General features: G+C 39.3%; 1 protein-coding gene across 2 annotated transcripts in view; it reads left to right on the forward strand.

Annotated features, from left to right (window-relative positions):
* Positions 1-6258: 6258 nt before the first annotated feature.
* Positions 6259-23618, forward strand: part of cps1 (carbamoyl-phosphate synthase 1, mitochondrial) — a 53866-nt gene continuing 36506 nt past the window's right edge. Inside the window, exons 1-22 of one of the 2 annotated variants that reach the window (XM_037790014.1) lie at positions 6260-6435; positions 6534-6615; positions 7623-7732; positions 7980-8124; positions 8504-8593; positions 8695-8751; positions 8836-8928; positions 9065-9154; positions 10038-10166; positions 10541-10647; positions 11041-11182; positions 11441-11518; positions 12421-12519; positions 12869-12964; positions 13981-14170; positions 14414-14571; positions 15622-15750; positions 17846-17990; positions 19349-19559; positions 19769-19967; positions 20095-20271; positions 22579-22697. In XM_037790014.1, coding sequence (XP_037645942.1) covers positions 7662-7732; positions 7980-8124; positions 8504-8593; positions 8695-8751; positions 8836-8928; positions 9065-9154; positions 10038-10166; positions 10541-10647; positions 11041-11182; positions 11441-11518; positions 12421-12519; positions 12869-12964; positions 13981-14170; positions 14414-14571; positions 15622-15750; positions 17846-17990; positions 19349-19559; positions 19769-19967; positions 20095-20271; positions 22579-22697 — 2525 coding nt within the window. In that variant the 5' untranslated portion in view covers positions 6260-6435; positions 6534-6615; positions 7623-7661. Of the gene's footprint in view, positions 6616-7622; positions 7733-7979; positions 8125-8503; positions 8594-8694; positions 8752-8835; positions 8929-9064; positions 9155-10037; positions 10167-10540; positions 10648-11040; positions 11183-11440; positions 11519-12420; positions 12520-12868; positions 12965-13980; positions 14171-14413; positions 14572-15621; positions 15751-17845; positions 17991-19348; positions 19560-19768; positions 19968-20094; positions 20272-22578; positions 22698-23618 lie in introns of both variants that reach the window. The other variant, XM_037790013.1, reaches the window with a different exon arrangement.

Here is a 23618-nt window from a genome sequence, read left to right on the forward strand (position 1 = left end):
ATTGAAGGATAGATAGATGTGAGAGGTCTTTCTATCTGTGTCACCTCCTGACCCTCTAGCTTTTTCCTTAGGCGGGCGGCGGGGGTTTGCTTCAGGACATGCGCTATAAAAGTCTCCTCTCAGGAATGGCGGTGTGATCTGAAGCACTTGTGCCCACTTGCTGCAATGCAATTTTAGTGATCTCTCCAATTCACCCTCAGTTCACAGAATTGTCATAAAGAAATGTAAAACAAAATCTAAAACATCAACCATGAAACTGTGAGCTATACAATTAAGGTTGTGTGAAAGACAGCTGATTTGAAGACACAGGGCCTGTCCCAACCTTGGGGAGATCCCCCTACGTTAAGTATGATTAATGAAATGTGAAGAACCTGAGCTTGAGTAAAAAAAATCATGCGATGAGTGCTGTGTGGTGTTAAGATTCCTAAGATGCCGCGTGCTCCCAGGTCGTTGGCGTTTCGCCTCCCACGGGGAGGTGGAACGTCGAGAGAGTTGCTGTAGGGAAGGGAATGACTGGGAGCGCCGATGGACTTCCTTTGCCACAAAAAAATGCAGCAGAGGTCACCCAGTCAGCCATGTGTGATGACTAGAGAGTAGCCTTTGGACTCTGGTTCTGTCCACCCCTCCCCTCCTCCTTTTCAAACCCTGAGTGCTTCCTTCCCTGCCCTCCAACCATGCCAAAAGGTATGAGGCTGTAACTGAGCCCGGGGGCACAGATGGAGACTATTTATAGTCCCTAAAGAGAGGTGTGAAGTTTCTTGGGATTTCTAAGAGCGGGGGCCATGGCTCCTTAAAGGGGCTGATGCATGCTCTCTTTCCCTCTCTCGCTCTCTCTCATAAGCCACACAGGGATTAGATAGGGCCAGGCTAAACAAAGCGCCGATCGCTGCCCTTTTTTCCTGGGGACACTACCTCACTACAGAGGAAGGGAATCCGATAGTGTTCTTAAGCGACGGTCTGCTCCTTCTCTTTCTCCAGCTGATGACTTGTGTCCTCCTTTTACAACGCTGGAGTTGCCATCATCCAAAACAAGAATGGTGACGTTGTCTGTGTGGGAGTCTTCTTTTAACCTAACAGCACATATACTGTGACGCGGTATCAGGATGGGAGCAAAGTACAATACTAAAGATGGTGATAATAGGACACACGTTAGCCCTGTTACAGTTGAATGGGGCTTGAGTGAACCACTTTGTGATAATTATAGACCCTTTTGGTGGTTAATTTGATTCATTCAAATGATAATTGAATGGAATAGCAAAAGGTTGCATTTAAAAGCATTTCAAAATCATTTTAAATATCTATTTGAAAATGTATAGCTAGAGTAAAGATACTGGTATCATATGAAATTAGATACCACTCATGCCATGCTAGCTTGTCACAAAGGAGGTTAAATAACGCCTAATGTTGGTGAGGAAAAACTGGCATGGCCATTTTCAAAGGGGTCCCTTGACCTCTGACCTCAAGATATGAGGTCAAAAGGGAATGAAAATAGATTCTATTTGTACCCACGAACCACTTTGTGATAATTATAGACCCTTTTGACGATTAACTTGATTAGTTGAGAGGATAATTGAATGGAATAACAAAAGGTGACAATCATTTTACATATCTATTTGTATAGGTTTGTCATCTAGAACTGGGCTTACTTCTGGTCCAGGAAAAAGGACAGATAATACTACTACTACCGCTACTACTGCTAGTATCACTACTATGTAAAATCCAGCCAAAGAGTGCTGCTACAGAACAAAATCAGGTTCAAACTATAAAGGTGGAGCAGCTGCAACTCATTGTCATCCCAACTCGCGTATCAAGGCTTGTATCGTTTTAGACCGATGACGTCATTGAAGACGCCCGAAGCCGAAATACAGTTGAGAACTTATTATTCCCGAATAACAACGAAAAGTGTCTCCCATCTATCATTTTCCTTTAGTTACACAAGCACATTCACTGCCCTCTGCCTGGTTAAACCACTGCCTGCCACATATCTGCCTGATTTACACTATTTGACCAACAGGTGGTTTTGTTTGCACATGAAGCCCAGATGAAGCCTCGAGAAATGAACCCTTTTGCGAACCAATTTCAGAGCCATCACTACCATCCACATCCCTCAAGTCATATGACCCCTGAGTTAAAGTCTAGGCGTGTGGAAGCAGTGTTTTTTGCATTTGTGCCAAAAAGATTGAAGTCTTCTCCAACTCTTTTAAATGGAGGCTTGAAGCTTTTCTGTTTACAAGTCCCTTTTGTTAGATTAAATCAGGGGCTATTCACTCTCTTATTTTGTACTGCACTGCAAATTTCATTCTCTTCTTCAATCTATTTTGTGTCTAATGTCAAACCCTTTGCCTTATCTTGGCTTAGAATGATACATAAAGTGCCAATTTCTTCAAACTGGTACGTTACTCTAATCCTGTACTGAACAAACACCATCATAGATCCTTGAAACAACCGTCCATTATTTCTGTCACCTCAGGGCTGAGACTATGCTTGGAAACCTGGCACAGAGGAAGGCGAGGGAGCCTGTCTGTCTATTCACGTCCCCTCTTAAGCTCGGTCACCATCTGAAGCTCATTCTTGAAACCGCAGACAATGTGGGGGTCCCTCCGCCTGGGACAGACACCGGAGCTCATTAGTCCTCACCCCGGCCAATCAGTGGAGGAATTCAGAGGGCAGCTAATCACAGCACTCCCAGTAATAAAGGGCCATACAGTACATTGCACAGGCGTCTCATGTTCTCCCAATCATCACCTAGCAATGTTCCACCATTGACAGTAAGTAGCCCGGGCTGCCTTTTGAGGAGACAACTGTTTGAAAATAGAAATTTTGAAATGGAAAATAATTCATTGAAATAAGCTAAAATAAGTTTGTGTGCTGAGTTTATAATAGTGTAAGCAGGAAGCCTGGGATGATAGCCTAAACGCTTCATATGATAAGCTTTGGGTATTAATAATCATATTACACAGTTTTAAAGGTCAAAATGTGTGGAGATAAAGTCTTTTTTGCAGATAGTGTATGTGTGTTCAATCCTCACTACAACTCTGCTGTTGTTGCGTCTTTTACAAAAAAAGTGTTTGAATTATGTCTGGGATTGGGAGACAATGGAGAAACAATTGTTTCATCTTTGTTTATACTTTATTCTACTGCAGGAAATCACTCTTGTTTATGTTGACATATTCCCCCTTCATGCAACACTGGTGGGTCTCTTGCAAACCCTTTTTTTACCCCGAGAATGGAAATAATATCAATGGGCAAATGACTGGATTTGTATTTCTTACGTTTGTTTTCCTGCAAAGGTATAAAGTGGCATCAAATGTTGAATATTATCTAGTATATGTGGTCACATAAGATCCCAAAAAGTCCAAAAAAATGCATGTGATGGGCAGCACTATAAACCTAATAAAAACTTACATTGCTGCAGGACATAATAGTAGTAACAATCATCATGATCAGTCTGGTTAAACAGCCTGGACTTCATTGTATACCATTTATTTAGACAAACGTCAGTGGTGGAAGAAGCACTCAGATCTTTTACTAAAGTAAAAGTACAAATAGCACAGTCTAAAAATACTCCATTACAAGTTCAGTATGTTACTTACGTAAAAGTACAGAGGTATTATCAGCAATATGTACTGAAAGTATCAAAAGTACTCATATCACTTACAGTATATAGTCTTATAGAATATTATATTATTCTGTTTTTATCACTTACACAAATATTGTCATCCTTCAGTTTGGGGTCAATTAAAATACTTTATATACTACTGGGTGGGCTAGTAGTACATCACTGCATCATATCACAAAAGCATATCATACTGTATTTTTTTTTTATGTATAAAGTATTAGCTAAATTAATGTAGTGGAGTAAAAAGTACAATATTTCCATCTGAGATGTAGTGGAGAAGAAGTATAAAGTAGCAGAAAATGGAAATACTTAAGCAACAAGTACCTCAAAATTGTACTTAAGTACAGTTCTTTAGTAAATTATACACAGACACATAAGGACCCATTACAGTTTGACTGGTTTAGTATCTGTTATATTTAACCTGGTTGGTGACCTTCTGTTCAGTCTTTTGTTCAACAAAAAATACTTCTGCAAATGTTGTAGTTTGTTGGAGCATAAACGCTCATCAGTGATAAGAGTAATGGTACTTAGCAGAGAATAAATACTTTGTAGTGTAAATGCAGATATGTCCTTCACTTTTATGCAACACTTCCTATGTGACATAAACATACAAATGTAGACTTCAGTGTAGGTGTCGTGTGAACAGTAAAGCCATTATAGCTTCTGCCGCACACGCTGGCATTTAAACGATACGAGAGGCCTCTCAGTTGTAACTATAACTCATATATATATGGAGCTGCACTTTCACCTATGTAGCAAGCACACTACTACAAGACTGTTAACTGACTACAAATCCCTCTGAACCTTGTTAGCACACGTTACCACTGGATGTCACCAGTGCTCCACAGATCTACTGAACAGGAGGAGACAGACTGAATTTAGACAAAAGGGAAGTTAAAAAAATGGGTTTTAAACAAATGCAGAAGACCTACACAAAACTATTAAAATCAGAAATGAATGGGTGGGTAATGAGCTTAAATGTATATGAATTCAGTGACATAAGTTCAACAGAGAGCACATGTGTAATTTCTGGAGTGTGGTGGTATTTCCTGATCCACAGAAGTCCTATTACTCACACCCACTTTGTTCAGACTGCTGAACCCAGCAGAGTGGCAGTCAGGCAGCCTTCTCCACAGAGGACCGGTCTTGCAGTGATCAGCAAATACACGCAGCACTCTAATCCCACCGCCATGCAGCCTGTCCGTGGTCAGTGTGCCTTTTCTTTTGCAGGCAACTGGCTTCAGAAAAAAAGAGTTTGTTGCACTGAAAGCACTACACACAAGTTTGATGCAAGCAAGGTGCACTCATTGTCATTCGGCATGCACTTTCTTTTAGTTCCTTTTCAATGTCCTAAAATGTAAGCTGTAATTAATATTTCCTCATGTGTGGTAATTTTTAAATAAGTAGTCAATGTAGCACTTTTTCTACAGCATCAGATAGAAACAGGATGAAAGACAGCAGTTTAAAATGAAAGAGTATGTGAACATTTTCTTCAAAAAGGCACAGTTTTTTCCCCTTCTTACAGGCAAAAAACACTCAACAAACGTGACAATATGATGACGTGACAATATAACTAGGCCTATCAAAGTTAACATGATGATAACGCGTTAACGCAAATTAGTTTTTACGCCACTAATTTCTTTAGCGCAACTTGCTTGGTTGTAGCAGGCTCAGTTTTAAAGCTAGAGTGAAGATACTGGTATCATATGAATCTAGAAAACCTAAGGAATCCATCGGTATCATGTAATACTAGCGAGTCGTGAAAGAGCGTAAATAAAGCTTAAAATTTAGGTTAAATTTTGGGGAGGGAAAACTGGCAGGGCCATTTTCAAAGGAGTACCTTGACCTCTGACCTCAAGATATGTGAATCAAAATAGGTTCTATGGGTACCCACGAGTCTCCCCTTTATATACTAGCCCACTTTATGATAATCACATGAGGCAAGTCATAGTCAAGTCAGCACACTGACACAATGACAGCTCTTGTTATCTGTTGGGCTTTAGTTTACCATTTTATAATTTGAGCATATTTGTTATGCTAAATGCAGTACCTGTGAGGGTTTCTGGACAATATTTGTCATTGTTTTGTGTTGGTAATTTATTCCCAATAATAAATATATACATACACTTGCATAAAGCAAGCTTTATTTGCCCACTCCCATGTTGATAAGAGAGTTAAATACTTGACAAATATCCCTTTAAGGTACATTTTGAACAGATTAAAAATGTGTGATTAATTTGCGATTAATCACAATTAAATATTTTAATCGATTAACAGCCCTAAATATAACCTCAGAAAAAGAGAAAAAAAGAAAACACACAGACAAAATAAAAATAAAAATAAATAAATAAATAACAAGACAAAAATGAAGTTATTTGAAGTTTCAAGACAGCCTTTATAATGGTGCTCAAATTAAATACAAAAAAACACAGCTAAAATAAATGTTTATCTAATACAAATAAACTAGTAGGCTTACTATAACTATGGATAACCTATATAACAATTTGATGGGTTAATGTATTGGTACACCATAAAGAGTTAAACTTGTTTGGCCTGCAAAACGCTTCATTGCCCTCATCTACTATCATGTGTAGTGTTTCGAAATGTTAAACAGGTGTGAATCCCAATTCATCCCTCGTTTAACACAGAGTCAGCGTTTTTCCTGTCGACCAATCAGAACGCTGTGCGCTTCGTGCGTTGAGGAAAACAACATCCTCTGTAACAGCACGAGGGAGCGGCCCCAAAAAACTCACCCGAAACTGTCTCCCAAACAAAACTCACACGTAGCCTAGAGTTGTACAGTTTTGTTAGACAGTGTAAATATTTTAATCCTTTTTATTTCGGCAAACTTCTCATTCACGTCGGTGCTACTTAATTGAAGCTATAACATGACAAAAATCCTGTTGGCCAGCAGCGTCATTAAAACTCTGAGACAAGTTGGCAGAAGAGCAGGAAACACGTGGCTGAGACAAACTACTCAACTTTTTAGTGTCAAGGTAAGAAAATTATTTAAGAGTGAAAAATGTTGTTTTTAAGGGAAAATGCACGAAACAAACATTTGCAAGACTTCCTCAGAAGTGCTGCCCAAAGGAGCGTTTCTGGACTTCATGCCGAATCCGGTTGAAATATCTACAATTTCTGCGATTTCTTGCCTTTACACAAATATACAAACATATAACAGGTTCTTAAAGCAGTTTTTCAAAAACAGCAAGAGCTACTCCTATATTCGGCATAGATTTAGCACAACAAAAAGTTCTCATTTTAATGCAATTCAACCTTTGTGCTACCAGTTATAGTTAAAACACTATGCGTTAGAAACAGCATGGTGGGCTGCAGGTAGCAGCGTGAAGCAGATGGAAAAGTTGTAATTGTATTGTTAGAAGTTCTCTCTGGTGGTTTTTCATTACGCCGAATTGATAGGAGCTCACATATGATTCAATAACATGTATTAAGTTACTTGCCTGACCTATTTGCATGTGCTGTTATGAAAGACTGCAGTAAATTGCAGGATTTTGAATGCAGTTTGGTGTGCGGGCAGACAAGTAAAACTTCCTGCATATTAACTCACAAAACACAACATCTGACTTTCTCTTCACCTCACTTTCACAAAATGTAACTGTATATCAATATGTAAGCATGTTATATATATATATCTGTGATGTATTTGAGGATGTGATTCTTTAAAAAGAGAGGAAAAGTGTACTAATTTGTCCCAGTTCTTGTGATGGCCACTGGCTAAAAATCACACAGCACACATACACACAGAAGAGAAGAACAGATTTGTCAGTCTCAGCATTCACAGCACAATTCACATTGTCCTGCACTTTCAGCATGAAGTCCCAGAGTCTCACTGGCTGCCATCACTCCTAAACTCAAAAGTCTTCCAACACATCTATTTCAAACTTTTGCCTTTGGTCTTTCCAAACTTGCTTCATATAAAGAGAATGCATTATTCTTGTGGGAGATTTATCTTGTCATCTGCCTGCTCTCTTTTAACTCCCAGGCCCAGACGGCCCACCTGGTCTTGGAGGATGGCACCAGGATGAAAGGATTTTCCTTTGGGCATGATGCCTCTGTAGCTGGGGAACTCGTCTTCAATACTGGCCTGGTGGGGTAAGAAGGAAGGAGACATGCTGATAAGTGGAACTGCGTTAGATTTAAGACAAAAGTGTGCACTTAATACGAATACTAAAATACCAACCATGCTTTGAGATTGACTACCTTGCATCTTAAGTGTAGTATTCATTTAGTTTTACAAGACAAAGTTACACTGCATTTTCTCTCTTCGTAGAGAGTCGATGACATGACAATGTGCTTCATCATCACCGCATCATGATATCCTGCTGTTTCCCTGCTTTAGGTACCCTGAGGCCCTGACTGACCCCAGCTACAGAGGTCAGATCCTGACCCTGACCTACCCTATTGTGGGAAACTATGGGATACCCAAGAGCGAGGAGCTGGATGAACTGGGCCTGAGAAAAAATTTGGAGTCAGACCGCATCCAGGTAGGAAACCCAGCGGTTTCACGATACCCAGAGGATGAACCCCACTGACTTTTGTGATGGATTTACTTTTCCTCTAGCGTCACCGTGAGGTTCACATTTATGGTTTTAACGTAAAACGTCTCAACAACTATTAACTGGATTGCCACAAAATTTGGTACAGATATTCATGTCCCCTGTAGATGAATTATAATCACTTTGGTGACCCCTTAACTTTTCATCTACAGTTCAGCCATCATCAAGTAAAAATTTTGGTTTATCCAATACTTTGGTTTCTGACTAAATCAAACAACGCACCTATGCAGTTAATGGACTGAGCTACTCGGTGGCTTTTTATTTTTACCTTTTTTTTAAAGTTGGTGATGTGCTTTGATGTTTCTAGGTATCTGGTCTTCTTGTTCAGGACTACAGTCACGAGTACAGCCACTGGAACTCTGTCAAGTCTTTGGGACAATGGCTACAAGAAGAGAAGGTTTGGATTCAAATGGACAAATATCTGGTGTAATGTCAGAGAGGAGAGTTTGACTCTGCTGCTGGTGAATTTACACATTTTACTTTCCCCCTTTTTAAAAGATTCCTGCACTGTTTGGAATAGACACCAGAATGCTGACCAAGATAATCAGAGATAAGGTACTGTAAACGCACAGGTCTGAACTGATGCTTCTTTTACTTATAGATTGTTTGATTACTCGCTGCTTGTGATTTCCTCCTCAGGGCACAGCTTTGGGGAAGATTGAATTTGATGGGCAGCCTGTTGAGATATCCGACCCCAACCAGAAAAACCTGATAGAAGAGGTCTCAACCAAGGTAACTGCTGCCTACTATTATATTCAACTTCCACATTATACCAGATAGGCCTGGTACAATAGACCAACTCACATACATTTTTTTTCTGTCAACAAATTGTGTTGACCTCTCTTTTCTGTGTCCCTCCACCCTGCAGGAAACCAAAGTTTTTGGAAAAGGAAACCCAATAAAAGTGGTGGCTGTTGACTGTGGTATTAAACATAACATCATTCGCCTGCTGGTTAAGGTGAGGAAAAATAAGACGGGCTAAAAACATGGCATCGTTGTTGTTGAGTGTGCATCCTCATTAGTTTACACACTTAGAAATTATGTTTTTATGATATACAGAATGACTTCTGCGCAAGTATAGAACGGAAGTCAACACGTTTTCTGTAACCTGACCAAGAACATATGAGATGGTAATGTTGGGTCTAACAAGCTACAAAAAAAACAAAAAAAAACATCCTGTAGTTTGTTTGTTTCATCCAGCTGTATCAGACAGCTTCTCTTATGTTTATGCTCCATTTGATGGTTTGTTGTTATTCATAGTGTTAATATTAGCTTGTAATTGGTTGTGATTGTAAGTCATGAAAAGCAGCCTGCAGGCTTTTATTACAGCAGTCTGTTTTGTCTGTTTAGAAAAAAAATATTTTCCTTCCTTTATTTCCCTTTTATTGGTCTGTTGATGAGTGTCTGGCCGTCTGACCGTTCACAGCATTAGTAACCGCAATTTTTCACTTCTTGGTCCATAAAAAGCCATGGTGATGTTGCTATTTTAAGGAGGCTGAAGATAGTTTGTCGGACAAAATGAGCTACTAATATTATAATTGTTGAGGAACTTTGGAGTCTTTAGACTTTAGCAAACATTTGTTATATTTAGTGACTGTATGGAGATTTTGGCTAGACAGATCAGATCTGTAACAGTTGGAGCATTCATTTAAGACATGGGTTTATTTGATGTCATTTACAATAACACCACATGTAACAGCTATGTTAACAACTAGAGGGATGAATTCTGAACTGGTGTCAAATTTAAAGTTATTTTATGTGTCTTCACATTAACATGACCATTAAGCAATACCATAAGATTACAGAGAGTCTCTGTATGCTCTGTATGTCTCTATGTGCAGAGGGGTGCAGAGGTCCACCTCGTACCGTGGGATCAGGACTTGCAGATTCTAGAATACGACGGCCTATTCATCTCCAACGGACCAGGAGATCCGTCTCTGGCAAAGACACTCATCCACAATGTCCGCAAGGTAGGACATGGTGCTCTTTACATATTTCTGATTGTTTGTGCAACATTTGAGATTTAACCACAAAGAGTAGTAGTTATTTACAGTGCTGCATGTTGTAGTCTTCTTTGCTACAAAGACCCAGCTAGAATATCACACCCATAAGCAAGGATTTTACACGTAAGAGTAAATCTATTCTTTCTTTTACATATTATTTTCTTTCATATTGTTTCATATTATTTAGGGGCCTTGTTTACTCTTGAAGTTACAATATTGTAAAACAAGTACACAGCTATCCACAACATTTCACATTTTTTATTTTCATGACTTAGATAATAGTCCTGATCTACAGCGTACCTTAATAAAATATTTTTTTGTTTGTGTTTTGTCCTGTGAAGGTGCTGGAGAGTGATCGTCCCCAGCCGGTGTTTGGGATCTGTATGGGCAACCAGATCACTGCTCTGGCTGCAGGAGCTCAGTCATATAAGCTACCTATGGGCAACAGGTGAACTCTTTAATAGATAAGCATAATTAAGGCACAATAAGCTCACTCTTAAAGAATCCCCATAGAGATATAAATGTTCCCTGTAGACTTTTCTTGTTTACATTCAGTGTTACTCATCAAAACGCATTGTGTGTATCCTAACGTGTCAAGTACATTTCCTTCCTCATAAAACATTTGCAAATCCGACATATTTGAATCCAGCATTGTTTACAACCATGTTTACCAGCTTGCGGTCTTCTTTTTCCCAGCCTTTGTGGGAGAATTGCAGCACATCTTTGTCTTGCCACCACCAGTTGATCAGTGTGACACCATTTGTAGGACTGTGTATCCTGTCACCTGGGTGCATCCAAAACAAATAAAAGAAGGAAATATGTGTTTTCTGTGGTTCCCCAGAGGCCAGAACCAGCCGGTGCTGAATGTGATGACGGGCCAGGCCTTCATTACGGCGCAGAACCACGGCTACGGCATAGACAGCGAGTCCCTGCCTCCAGGGTGGAGCCCGCTTTTCATCAACGCCAATGATGGCACCAATGAGGTTGATTTCACTCTGTGTGAAGGTCTTTTTCTGTTCTATGGGTTTTTGGATAAAAAGCACCAGTTTATCTTACAGACTAAATGTAGTCAAGCAAATAAGATATGCATATGGTAGAGTACAAAGTCTGCAGACCTTGTAGTTCACAAAATAACATTTTACAAAAATAGACTCACCTGTTTCTGATATCCTAACAAATGAAATGGGGAATACTGTTGGCTTTATTTTACTTTTCTTACATCAACTCTGCATATTTTCCAGGGCATCATGCACAACACTAAGCCTGTTTTCACGGCCCAGTTCCACCCGGAGGCTAAAGGCGGTCCCACCGACACAGAGGTAATTAAAGACTTTGATAGTGCTGCATAAAGTACCTGAATGCTTTACTAAAGTTAAGTAAAGCTATCCGTACAGTTGAAGTCCTCCATTGAAACAGGACTTGTGCAAATGTCTAAAGCAGCAATGAGGTTGCATTTGTTTATATGTACATTGAATGGTATGTAAACCAGACATAGTGGTAAAAAGATAACAACATACTGTAAAGACAGTTCCTACATCACTGGCAATGAAAAGTATACTCATCTGTGGTGCCTGATGTTTGACGACATCAGAGCCACAGGTGTCCGTCCTGTTCCCTACAATAAAGCGTTGATGATTCTGTGCTACAGTTCTTGTCTCCCACATGACAGGCAAGGACTGTAGTTCAACTCCTGGTCAAAGTATGTTGTAACCTCTGTCATATTAAGGCAGAGTAATAAGACCTGTCCTCTCTACCAGAACATGCAGTTGACAGCTCTGCTGGAGAATTCTCGCCTTCCTCCTGGGTCTGTCTTTTGGGGGGCATCACAAAAATATTGCACTGTGCCCATGACAAATCTTATCCTTGACTGTCAGGGAAGTGCAATATATTTTAAAACGATTCACTTCTTATACTTTTACCTTATATATAATTTAAAAAGAGTAACAGTTTGCAAGTCTGTCAACAAACAGTCAGTTGCAATTGCCAATTACCACAACTGGCTCATTCCAACTTTACTTGTTACTGTGGTAACTGATGCCACTCAATAGTTTATATACTGTAGGTACTAGATCATTTAACTACTCTCCGATATACTGTACAGGGTTTAATGTTAATGTTTTTATTCATTTTCATGAGGCTAACAAGAACTCAGGCTCCTCCTTAAACTGTTAATATACTATTCAAACTGTGGTTATATTTGTATTTTTCTTTGTCTCTACAGTTCCTCTTTGATGTCTTCATGTCCCTGATCAAGAAAGGAAAAGATGCCAATATAGTTTCAGCCATGCCGAAGAAACCCCCCACTCCTCCCAGAGCCAAGGTATAGTACTGGATGTCACACAGGTCCAGCAGGTTTACCTTTATGAACAGCATGTGTTTTTAGGTGTGTAAAAGGCTATCCGAGAATTTATCAAACAGGTCACTTTACAAGAAATACCAGGATGTAGTATTTTACAAGTTGCTGCATATAATCGTTATAATGATTTATAGTGAAAAATAACAATTAAAAAGTTCATTAGTTCATTAGTTACGTGTCAAGGAATTTCAGGGTCACCATGTTGAAGACAATTAATGTATTTATGTTTTATTGCAAATGTGCAGCTGCTGTTAGTTACTGCATGCAGGCTGTTAACCATTGCATGTGTTCCCGTCTATTTGTGTAAATGCAGGTGTCAAAGGTGCTCGTACTGGGTTCCGGTGGTCTGTCTATCGGTCAGGCTGGAGAGTTTGACTACTCTGGATCTCAGGCCATCAAGGCCTTGAAGGTAAGAGATGAGAAGTGTTAATCTGTGGCTGAAAGGTTCTCAAAAAATGGATCATACTATTTACCCCTCTTTTACTAAAAACCACAGTACCCTGCTGTTTTAGAAAAATTACTGATTTAAAACAAATTAAACAATTTATTTGAAAAGTTTTCTGTATGTGAAAACGAAGGGGCTTGGCGCTACCTGACACCGACGGATGAGTTTGTTTTAATGTGTCTGCCAAGCCGAGAACTGAACTGAACTGATTGAATGGTTTTGGTCTCCTCATAGAAATTGTTGAGAATTACAAAAAATAAATTATTCAACATTTAGAACAGACCTTTTATTGAAAACCTTCAGAAGACATTTCACACATTAACATAAACACATTTTAATAATTTCATGTGCATACTGTATGGTACCCATTCTAGGAAATGTTGACATGTCGTAGAAGGAAAAACACAGGTGTGAACAATTAAATTAGGGTGAAAAACAGTGAAGTGCAAGCTGCCTGACATTTAGATTTCCTATGTAAAACAAGACATAACTTATGAATGGACTAACTAGCTTATTAATAAAATTATGATATTCTAATAATCGAATAATGTAAACACCCATAAACTTGGTGTTATGTAATCAGGTTATTTAAATAAAACACAATTACGTTGCTTTTAACAGTCCGTAACAGCGTTAGTAGCTTGAGGTGTAACGTTGATGAATGGGAATAAATTATATTATTGGAAGAACTTATTATTTTTTAATACCTTTTTATATTTATAAATGATCAAAGGGCCGGATTGAGGTTGTTAAAGGGCCAGATTTGGCTGGCAATTGAATAGGCCTGCTCTACTCTAACAAGTCAAAATGTCTGCTGTGAAAAAGGTCTATTGTCAAAAGTTGTATTTTAAGCAACAGAAATAAATGCCCAGCTGAACACATTTAAAATGAAAGACATGTATTTTATAAACATTAAAATGAGGACTAATTGTCATACTTGTAAATAAATAATAATTAACCTTGTGGACATGATGTTGTAGGAGGAAAACCTGAAGACGGTGCTCATGAACCCAAACATAGCCTCGGTTCAGACCAATGAGGTGGGCACCAAGCAGGCCGACTCCGTCTACTTCCTGCCGGTCACGCCACAATTTGTAACTGAGGTCATCAAGACTGAGCGTCCAGACGGCATCCTGCTCTCCATGGGTGGACAGACTGCACTCAACTGCGGTGAGACGTGTGCAACTGTTTGCGGCAATGTGTCGTAGAGTTCTGTGCAAAACACTGCCAGGGTAGGAAATAACAAACACCAAAGATATGAGAAGCTCATGTTACTGTAGGTCTCTATTCACTAAATGGCATATGCAATGCTCAGTGAGACTTTTTCCGCTTACTGGTTGAGTTAAGGTTTTTTAGATTACCTGTATGTTTAACCGTGCATGTGTGTGGATTGGTGTCTTGTGCGGTGTCCAGGAGTTGAGTTGTTCCAGAGTGGAGTCCTGGAGCAGTACGGGGTGAAGGTCCTAGGAACCCCGGTAGAGTCCATCATGGCCACAGAGGACAGACAACTGTTTGCTGACAAACTGATGGAGATTAATGAGAAGATTGCACCCAGTTTTGCTGTGGGGTCGGTAAGGATCCAATAACAAGAAAAAAGATCATCTTCTTTCTGTAAATTTTATAAGACAAAGATGATATACATTCTGCATATGTAGTGTAGATGTATTCTGTATTTTTGTGTGTTTTAAACCCTTGTGCATCCCTTTAAAAAAAATTGCTTTGATGTCTTTAGAGGACAACAATATCCATGTCGGGGTTTATTTTTCAACAATGGCCGCTAACAGCGGGCCGGATGTGGCCTGCAGACAGCCAGTTGACAATTACTGCCTTAGAGACAAAAACGTCCCCCTTCCTAAAATGAATATAAAAACTATTTTACAAACATGAAGATGGAAAATAAAACCAGAAAAAAAAATATAAAACATATAATGCTTAATATAAAATGAAAGATAAAACCCATTAAATAATAATAAAATACAATAAAAACGTAATTCATAGAAGGCATAAATTAAGTAAAGTACATTTTAAAAGAAGGGCAGCAGTGCATGCTAGTTTGTTAACATAATGCCACTGTTTTTTTTTTATATGAAAAAAATTATATTAATTACTAGAGGGATTTTTATTTTTTACAGTTTGGGATATGTCAATGATAAGCAACAACATTGGTTTTGATGCATTTATTGCATCAAACTCTGCAGTGCTCCATATTACGGCAGCAATGCCCCCAGTGGAAACCAGGAACATTGTGTATTTATAGGACAAACATGAGGAAATGGCTCAATTAGGTGGAAAATATTAAAAACTATAGTTTTGAAGCCAGGGCTCTAGATTGAAAGCCTGATATAATAGAATCCATGGTTTTATGCTGTAATGGCCGTGGGATCAAAAATAGTGTTTAATGGGTTTCTATGGGGGCATTTTTGTCCTTAGGGGCCTGAGTGTCTGTATTTTGGCTACACAGTTTTTTATAGAGTCATCCTTGCCAAATTTTATGCCATATGCATTATCACAGCCAAAATGATGAAACAATTTAAAAGCCAAAAATGTCCCTAGTGATGCCTGAGGGTTACGTGTTAAGTGAGCAGTGTAAATACAGTGTAATATTTGTGTTCATCTTTCAGGTATCTGATGCCTTGAAAGCAGCAGAGCAGATTGGCTACCCAGTGATGTTACGGTCAGCCTATGCCCTTGGTGGTCTGGGATCTGGTCTGTGTGCCAACAAAGAGAAGCTGGAGGAAACTGCCCACAAGGTCAGAATAAATGGTGCTGTGTAGTTCAATTATAATTCTTATTCTTTGTAATTTCTTTTCTTTACATATGATTGATCGTGCTGATCAAATCAGCAATTGAAGCATTTTACCCAGACTGTTACTGACAATCTTTTCTAGTTTATACCTTTACCCGTGTTTACAGCATTAACCTGCACAAAGATAAAAGCTTTGAAATTGTTTAGATGTGTTTCTTTGATGCTCTGCCAAGAAGGGAATAGTTTGCTGTTGCTTGGCAACATTCTGTTGTGCTCATCCGGTATCCAGCTCTATTATATACACTACTATTATAGTCTGACAGCTGAATTGGTTATAATCTGTGATCACAGGCTGCAACATGAACAGTTTGTGCCAGACTGTTTGATTGATGCATACTTGTTATGCCATGCTGTAAGTCCTGCTGCTTTCCCCGTTTTGCATTTAAAGTTATTTATTTTGTGCTTCATTTGGAAGTTTCAATAGCAAATGTTTCTGTGCCAGTTATGCTCAGCAGCTGTTTGACTGTTTTGTATGAAGCACAGAGCAAATATAGTTCACAAGGCTTTTGTCTGACCTTTGATAAAGATTCAAAGTGAAAACCCAAGGTACTTATTCCTTTAACCCTACTGTATGTCCTCAGCGTTATCAAAAAGAGTATTATATTTATTTCTATCCATTGCATGTGTAATTGTGCAAACTGTTAGTACACGTCCTTGTAACAGGTTACCACATTTCCGTTCCAAGTATTCCAAGTCTTAACAAATTAAAAATATATCTGTTGTTACTTACCTTTATGAATTCAGACCATTTGCACATCTTATTCTACATTTTAGGTACAATTATATGTAGGGAAGCTGCAATCAAGTATATTATGATATAAAAAACAAATCACATTACACATTACACACAAAGGCCCAAACTACATGCACAAACAGGAGCTACACACATGCATTAATGACGAGATGTCAGAGCGAGAGGGCTGCCCATGGACAAGCGCCCCGAGCAGCTGGAGGTTTGGTGCCTTGCTCAGGGGCACCATGGCAGTGCCCAAGAGGCAAACTGGCACCTCTCCAGCTACCTGTCCACACTTCGTACTTGATCCATGCGGGGACTTGACCAGCAACCCTCCGGTTCCCAAGCCAAGACTACAGACTTAGCTACTGCCGCCCAAAAAAGAAGCATAGCCAGTAAGAAGAATAGTTAGTACAAAATCTAGACGGGAATAGGCACAATAACAAAGTGAACACAAAAACACTTGTGTATTTTGATACTATCCAATACAGTGATCCTGGAAAAAAATACTACAGCATACTGGATGTAACTGAGGTTTAGAGTTTTAGTTTTTAATGAGACTGTGAGAGATCTTCGTTCAACTTTATGCTAATTATTGAGACTATAATTCATGGTGCAGGTGTATTAAATTGCATTATATTGTTAAGGAAGTTATTTGTCTCTCGGTTGTTTGCATGTGTTCAACCATTTGTATGTTTCCTTCATATGCAAAAATGTTCCCTTCCTTTGACAGTTGGTTTTACATTAAGATTCATGGAGGAGTTATATGTATGTAACATACAGTATCCTCCACTGGAAAGGAAAAAGTACAAAAAATATCAGTCAGGCAATGTATTTATTATGTTAAACCATTAGAAAAAATAGCTAATTAGTGTACATAACATCTAATTATTAATTATTTCTACTGAATAATGAGTAGTCATTGCCTAAATATATATCACCCAATCTGTTTTTAATGTTAATATATGTGTAAAATCAATAACAGTGTGTCAATTAAAAATGTTTTTGAGTACATTCAGATAATGGCTCAAGATCAGTCAATGTGGGGGAGTGTTAAAACATGTTTACCGTACATCCCATATAGTTTTCATTGCAGTTATATAATGATAAAGCATTAAGCATTGGTAATAAGTATCAGTGCTTAAAATAACCACCACTGATTGTAAAGTTTCCAATTGTTGAATTTACATTGCAGAGCTGTTGTATTGAATTATATTAATGTTATTGTGCCTACCAGCTGTGTAAATGCTAATTCTGCCACACTGCATCTGAACTGATAACATTGTGTGTATATTGTGTACTGTAGGCTCTGGCTATGAGCAGTCAGATCCTGGTGGAGAAGTCTTTGATGGGCTGGAAGGAGGTGGAATATGAGGTGGTGAGAGACGTGGCCGATAACTGCGTCACCGTCTGCAACATGGAGAACTTCGACCCACTGGGCATTCACACAGGTACTAAAGCATGCACTACATACTGATGTGTTCGTCTTCAGACTGCCGTGCTCTGTTCTGTGCTATTGTTTACAGCGTCTCTGTTCTGCTGTGTTTGATTCAGTTTGTTTACTGTTTGTATTCTGTTTATCTCATAAACACATACGTTCTCTCTCTCTGGGGAGGTTGCTTCAGGGTGAGCGGGTTTTCTTTTTGCTCTTTTCAGTGCTAGCAGGTTGTTCATGGATGTTCAGGATGACGTAAATGTTTTAGTCCTTGTGTTATTTCTGTCTTGTTTCTGTAGATCAATAAAAAAACATTAAGGGTCAATACTTGGGAGGAAAACTTTGGGTTTAGTTCAGTTCTCATAGCCAACATCCAGAACATGTAGAGACACTTGAAGTGCACCTAAGAATAAAGGTGGTTTAAGTGGTCTTTGCAAATTATAAATCATAAACAGACATGTTGTGTTGTGTTTTTCATCTAAAATGCGATCTTCTCCTGTGTAGGGGTGTAAGAAAATATCGATACTGTATCGATTCTCCAACACTATTGATTTTTTTATTAACCTCTTAAAAATCTGACAGCCAGACGGCGGGCCCGGACGCCCTTCTGTCTTTCGGAGGTTGTAGCGGGCTTGATTTAAAGCTAAAGTGAAGATACTTGCATCATATGAAACTAGAAAACCTAATAACATAGTGAAGGAGGCTAAATAACGCTCCAAAGTTAGGTAAAGTTTTGGCGAGGAAAAACTGGCATGTCCATTTTGAAAAGGGGTCCCTTGACCTCTGACCTTAAGATATGTGAATGAAAATGGGTTCCATGGATACCCACAAGTCTCCCCTTTACAGACATGCCCACTTTATGATAATCACATGCAGTTGTGGGCAAAAGTCATGCAGTTTTTTGCCTATTCTAAAAATAATAATAATAATTAATATTTCTGTATAGTGGGGTCCCTAAACAGTTTTAGAATTGCATAAATTGGGTATCACTTTTTTTTAATGTGTGTGTTCTTTATACAATGACCGTTTTCCTAAAATTAGATTAGAAATGATCGCAATATATCGCCTTGCTTAAGTATTGCAATATATTGAATCGTTACCCCTGTATCATGATATGTATTGTATCGCCACATTCTTGCCAATACATAACCCAAATATACAGTATATTCTTCAACGTTTCTTAAACATTTACAGCAAAAGGTGGAGATGTATAGGGTTATGCCTTACATGGGATATTTGCTGCTGCCTGTTTTAAATTCAAATCCATGTGAGAAAGAGGCTTTTGTTGCTTTATGTGATGTTTAAGCTCATTAACCAACTTCAGAGTCTGTTATTGTTTAAGACCTTTAAATCCTTCCTCTTCTTCCTATTCAGGTGACTCCATAGTGGTGGCACCGAGCCAGACATTGTCCAACGAGGAGTACCACATGCTCCGTGAGACGGCCATCAAAGTGGTTCGTCACCTTGGCATTATAGGCGAATGCAACATCCAGTACGCCCTACACCCGGCGTCCCTGGAGTACTGCATCATTGAGGTTAACGCCCGGCTCTCCAGAAGCTCCGCTCTGGCATCGAAAGCCACTGGGTGAGAGAATACATACATATACAACATATACTGTATACACATATAAAATCAAAAAGATGCTGGAGCTATTCAGTAGGACAAAGTATAGGAGTCAATACAACATCACAGTTTTAATCAAGATCATTATTGTGTGATCATGTTAATAATGCTTATTTAGTGCAGAAACTTCAACCACTAGTTGATATTGGTCTCCCTGCTCCATCTCCCAGGTATCCCTTGGCTTTTGTTGCCGCTAAGCTGGCTTTGGGTATCCCCCTACCGGAGATCAAGAACGCTGTATCGGAGAAGACCACGGCCTGCTTTGAACCCAGTTTAGACTACATCGTCACCAAGATCCCCCGCTGGGACCTGGACCGCTTTCAGGGCATGTCCCATGAAATAGGCAGCGCCATGAAGAGTGTCGGAGAGGTGGGGGAGGATCCACGGATAAACACTCACCCATTCACTCAGTCTTTCACTCACTCATCCGCTTCCTTATTCCCAACACTCACACGTCTGTGTTATTCTGTCATGTATTTCCCTCTTCTGGATTCAGGTGATGGCAGTTGGCCGGACCTTTGAGGAGAGTGTGCAGAAGGCCCTGAGGATGTGTCATCCATCAGTGGATGGCTTCGTGCCCCGGCTGCCACTCAAGAAGGCCTGGGCCGACACCCAGGACCTGCAACAGGAGCTCGCTGTGCCGTCCATCACCCGCATCTTCTCCCTCGCCAAGGTACACTAATCTTTCATAACGTTAATAATAAATGATGCCCACTACAGTTTTCTCATTAAATTCACATTTTGAAGTGTTACAGAAAAATCATCATGAAAAAAGCATGAAATGCGGAGCAAGATGAGTCCCTGGCCTTCCTGCATGTCTAGTTGTGAATGCGTAATTGTGAGGAGATGCTTCTCTTTTTATGCCTCCGTGCCGACGACAGCCGTGGCCGGAGGCATTATGTTTTCTGGTTGTCTGTCCGTCTGGTCCATTCTCGTGAACGTGATATCTCAGGAACAGATGGAATCTAGAGGGAATATCTTCAAATTTGGCACAAACGTCCACTTCGACTCGAAGATTAACTGATTCGATTTTGGTGGTTAATGGTCAAAAGTCAAGGTCACTGTGACCTCACGTCCATCCCATTCTTGTGAACAGGATATCTCAGGAACGCCTTGAGCGAATTCCTTCAAATTTGGCACAAACTTCCACTTCGACTCAAAGATTAACTGATTAGATTTTGGTGGTCAAAGATCAAGGTCACTGTGACGTCACAAAATACGTTTTTGAAATCTATTTTTTTAATGACAGAATCAATATATTTGATTGAAAATCAATCAATCGTGCTGAAAATCAAACATTTTTACTTTATTAATTTAGATATTTTCCAAAGAAAGTCCCCAGAAGTGTATGATTACATTTTTTCCCATGGTCTAGTGTTAAAAAAGTTAACAAAAATCGCAATAAAGTATAATATCAAATCGCAATACTTTAAAATCTCAATACATATCGAATCAGCACCTAAGTATCGTGATAGTATCAAATAGGGAGATAAGTGTATCGTCCAAATACTACTGTCTAATAGGATAAAATGATGAAGTGATGAACTTGACTGGTTGGCGGAGGCATACAACTGCGCGGCGGTTAATCTAGTTTTATTTAGTTAACTAGTTGCACAGGACTTATATTATAATACTTGTAAAAACACATAAAGAATAAATAGTGTTTGATTATCTAACTGACACAGTGAGCTTTTCATGTAATCTGAAAGATGTTTTTGCTAAATCTGTTTTTTTTGTGCTTGCCTAATAGAGTGCTGTTCGCCTTTCTTTTTCCTCATAGAATCAGACGAAGGTGAAACAGCACTTTTATAAGTGCATCTAGACACAGGGTCAAGCTCCATCATTCAAACACAGAGACATCGCGTGAACTATCGCAAGGTCAAAAACATCTGCTTGTCCAGCACTTCAACATGCTTTTATCACCAGCTGAAAGAAGAGCAGAATGAGGTCGTCTCAGTGTCAAAACCTCCAGCTGCGCGAGCTTGTTGTCCCGACAGCCGAGCTATATTTTGTCCCCTTGAATATGGAGAGAGATCATTGAAGATGGCGACAGCATTAGGGATTAATGATCCACATCTTATCTCCAAGCAATCAAACACCAGCTATAATGCCTAAAGGTGGTCAGCACAGTCACTGTTACTCTCAGCTCACCTCTCTGTTCCCCACCAGTTTGATTTTGTTATGGTGGGGAAAGCATACAAATGAAGACAGCCAAGGCCATAAGAGACACCTATCCTCCTAAACAGTTATTCCGGCATACGCTATGATAAGTAGCAAAGATAGAAGATACTGGAGGAAAATAAATTGGAAGTAGTTTTCTGATATGTAAAATATTAGCATGTTTCTTCAACATTTGTTACATATTGTACTTTTTCCAGCGTTTGTATCTGTTTGCATCTGGATTTGCTTCTGAAATCACATGAGACACTAAAATTCTGAAAGTCGCAGCTTGATTAGAAGCTTCTTATTTACAGGGCAAAGGTATTACTGCAAGTTTTACAGACTGCTGAGTAAAATCCTCCCACACTAACCTGGAATGATTCCTCTGCTCAGCCGTATAATATAAAAATGATAAAACATATTTACAAGCTGTTGTCAGGGCAGAACCTCTGTCATATTACAGGTTAATGACACAGGCTGGCTTGATATCAAATTTTTCATAAAAGGTCAATATTGGCAGAGTAATATATTGTTCCTGCAATAGATTTAACGTGAAGGAGTCCTTGAAAAAGTAATGGATAAAAACATATTATTTCTAGAGACCGTTCTGAATGACCTACGTCCTATCCGATGACGGCTCACTGAATGATTTGTAACATGATTTTTAATCACGAGCAATTTATTAAAGAATCTGTTGAAACTTAGTGAAACCTATTGGATGTTTCTGCTCTCTGAATGATCCCATAAATGGCATGAATGATGAAATTGATGATGAATGATAAATGTAATGCTGAGTCTGTTTCATGTCTCTACCTTTCAGGCCCTCCACAGCGGTATGAGTGTTGATCAGATCCATCAGCTGACGTCCATAGACAAGTGGTTTCTCCACAAACTCTACAGGATAACACAGCTGGAGAAACACCTGGGAAACTACAACAGGTAACTTTTTGTTACTTTTTTATTTCTGTAACGTGCTAGTGTGTGCATGTGTTGTTGAATTAAAGGTCCAGTTTATAGGATTTCGGGGGATCTATTGGTAGAAATAGAATATAATATTCATAACTATGCTTTCATTAGTGTATAGCCACCTGAAACTAAGAATCGTTGTGTTTTCGTTAGCTTAGAATGAGCCCTTCATATCTACATAGGGAGCGGGTCCTCATCGAGTCCGCCATGTTTCTACAGTAGCCCAGAACAGACAAACCAAAGACTGGCTCTAGAGAGGGTTATCTGAAGGCCACCGTAGTAATGCGACACGCTTGTGAAACTTGAGCTGCAGAATGCAAAACCGTGGTACCACCAGCTGCCGTCTGACTTCTGTTGCACTTACATTATTATGGTAAGGATGGCCTCTGAGCGAGGCGAACGGCGTTGGCACGGTTTTGCAGTCTGCGCCTCACATTACCACAGTCTTGGAAAGGGAGAAGTGAGCGGAGGGGTAGAAAAGATGACACCAAATCCTACACACTTTAACTGTGAGAATTCAAGTGATAGGATTTATTTTTAGCCTGTGGTTTAATGGTAGTAATTAGAGCTGTCAATCGATACCCATAGAGCCCATTTTCATTCACATATCATGAGGTCAAAGGTCAAGGCCCTTTGAAAATCACCATGCCAGTTTTTCCTCCCCAAAATTTAACGTAAGTTTGGAGTGTTATTTACCCTTTTTTTGTAACAAGCTAGTATGACATGGTTTTTCTTAGATTTTATATTTTCATATGATACCAGTATCTTCCCTCTAGCTTTAAAACTCAGCCTGCTAAAACCTCCAAAAGATCGAATAGCAGCCGGGCCCGACTGCGGCCCGTTGGATTTTTAAGAGGTCAATTAAAAATCGCAAGTTACGTTAATGCGTTAAAG

The sequence above is a fragment of the Sebastes umbrosus genome, chromosome 13 (genome assembly GCF_015220745.1).
Source record: "Sebastes umbrosus isolate fSebUmb1 chromosome 13, fSebUmb1.pri, whole genome shotgun sequence".
In the NCBI taxonomy this organism is placed as follows: domain Eukaryota; kingdom Metazoa; phylum Chordata; class Actinopteri; order Perciformes; family Sebastidae; genus Sebastes; species Sebastes umbrosus.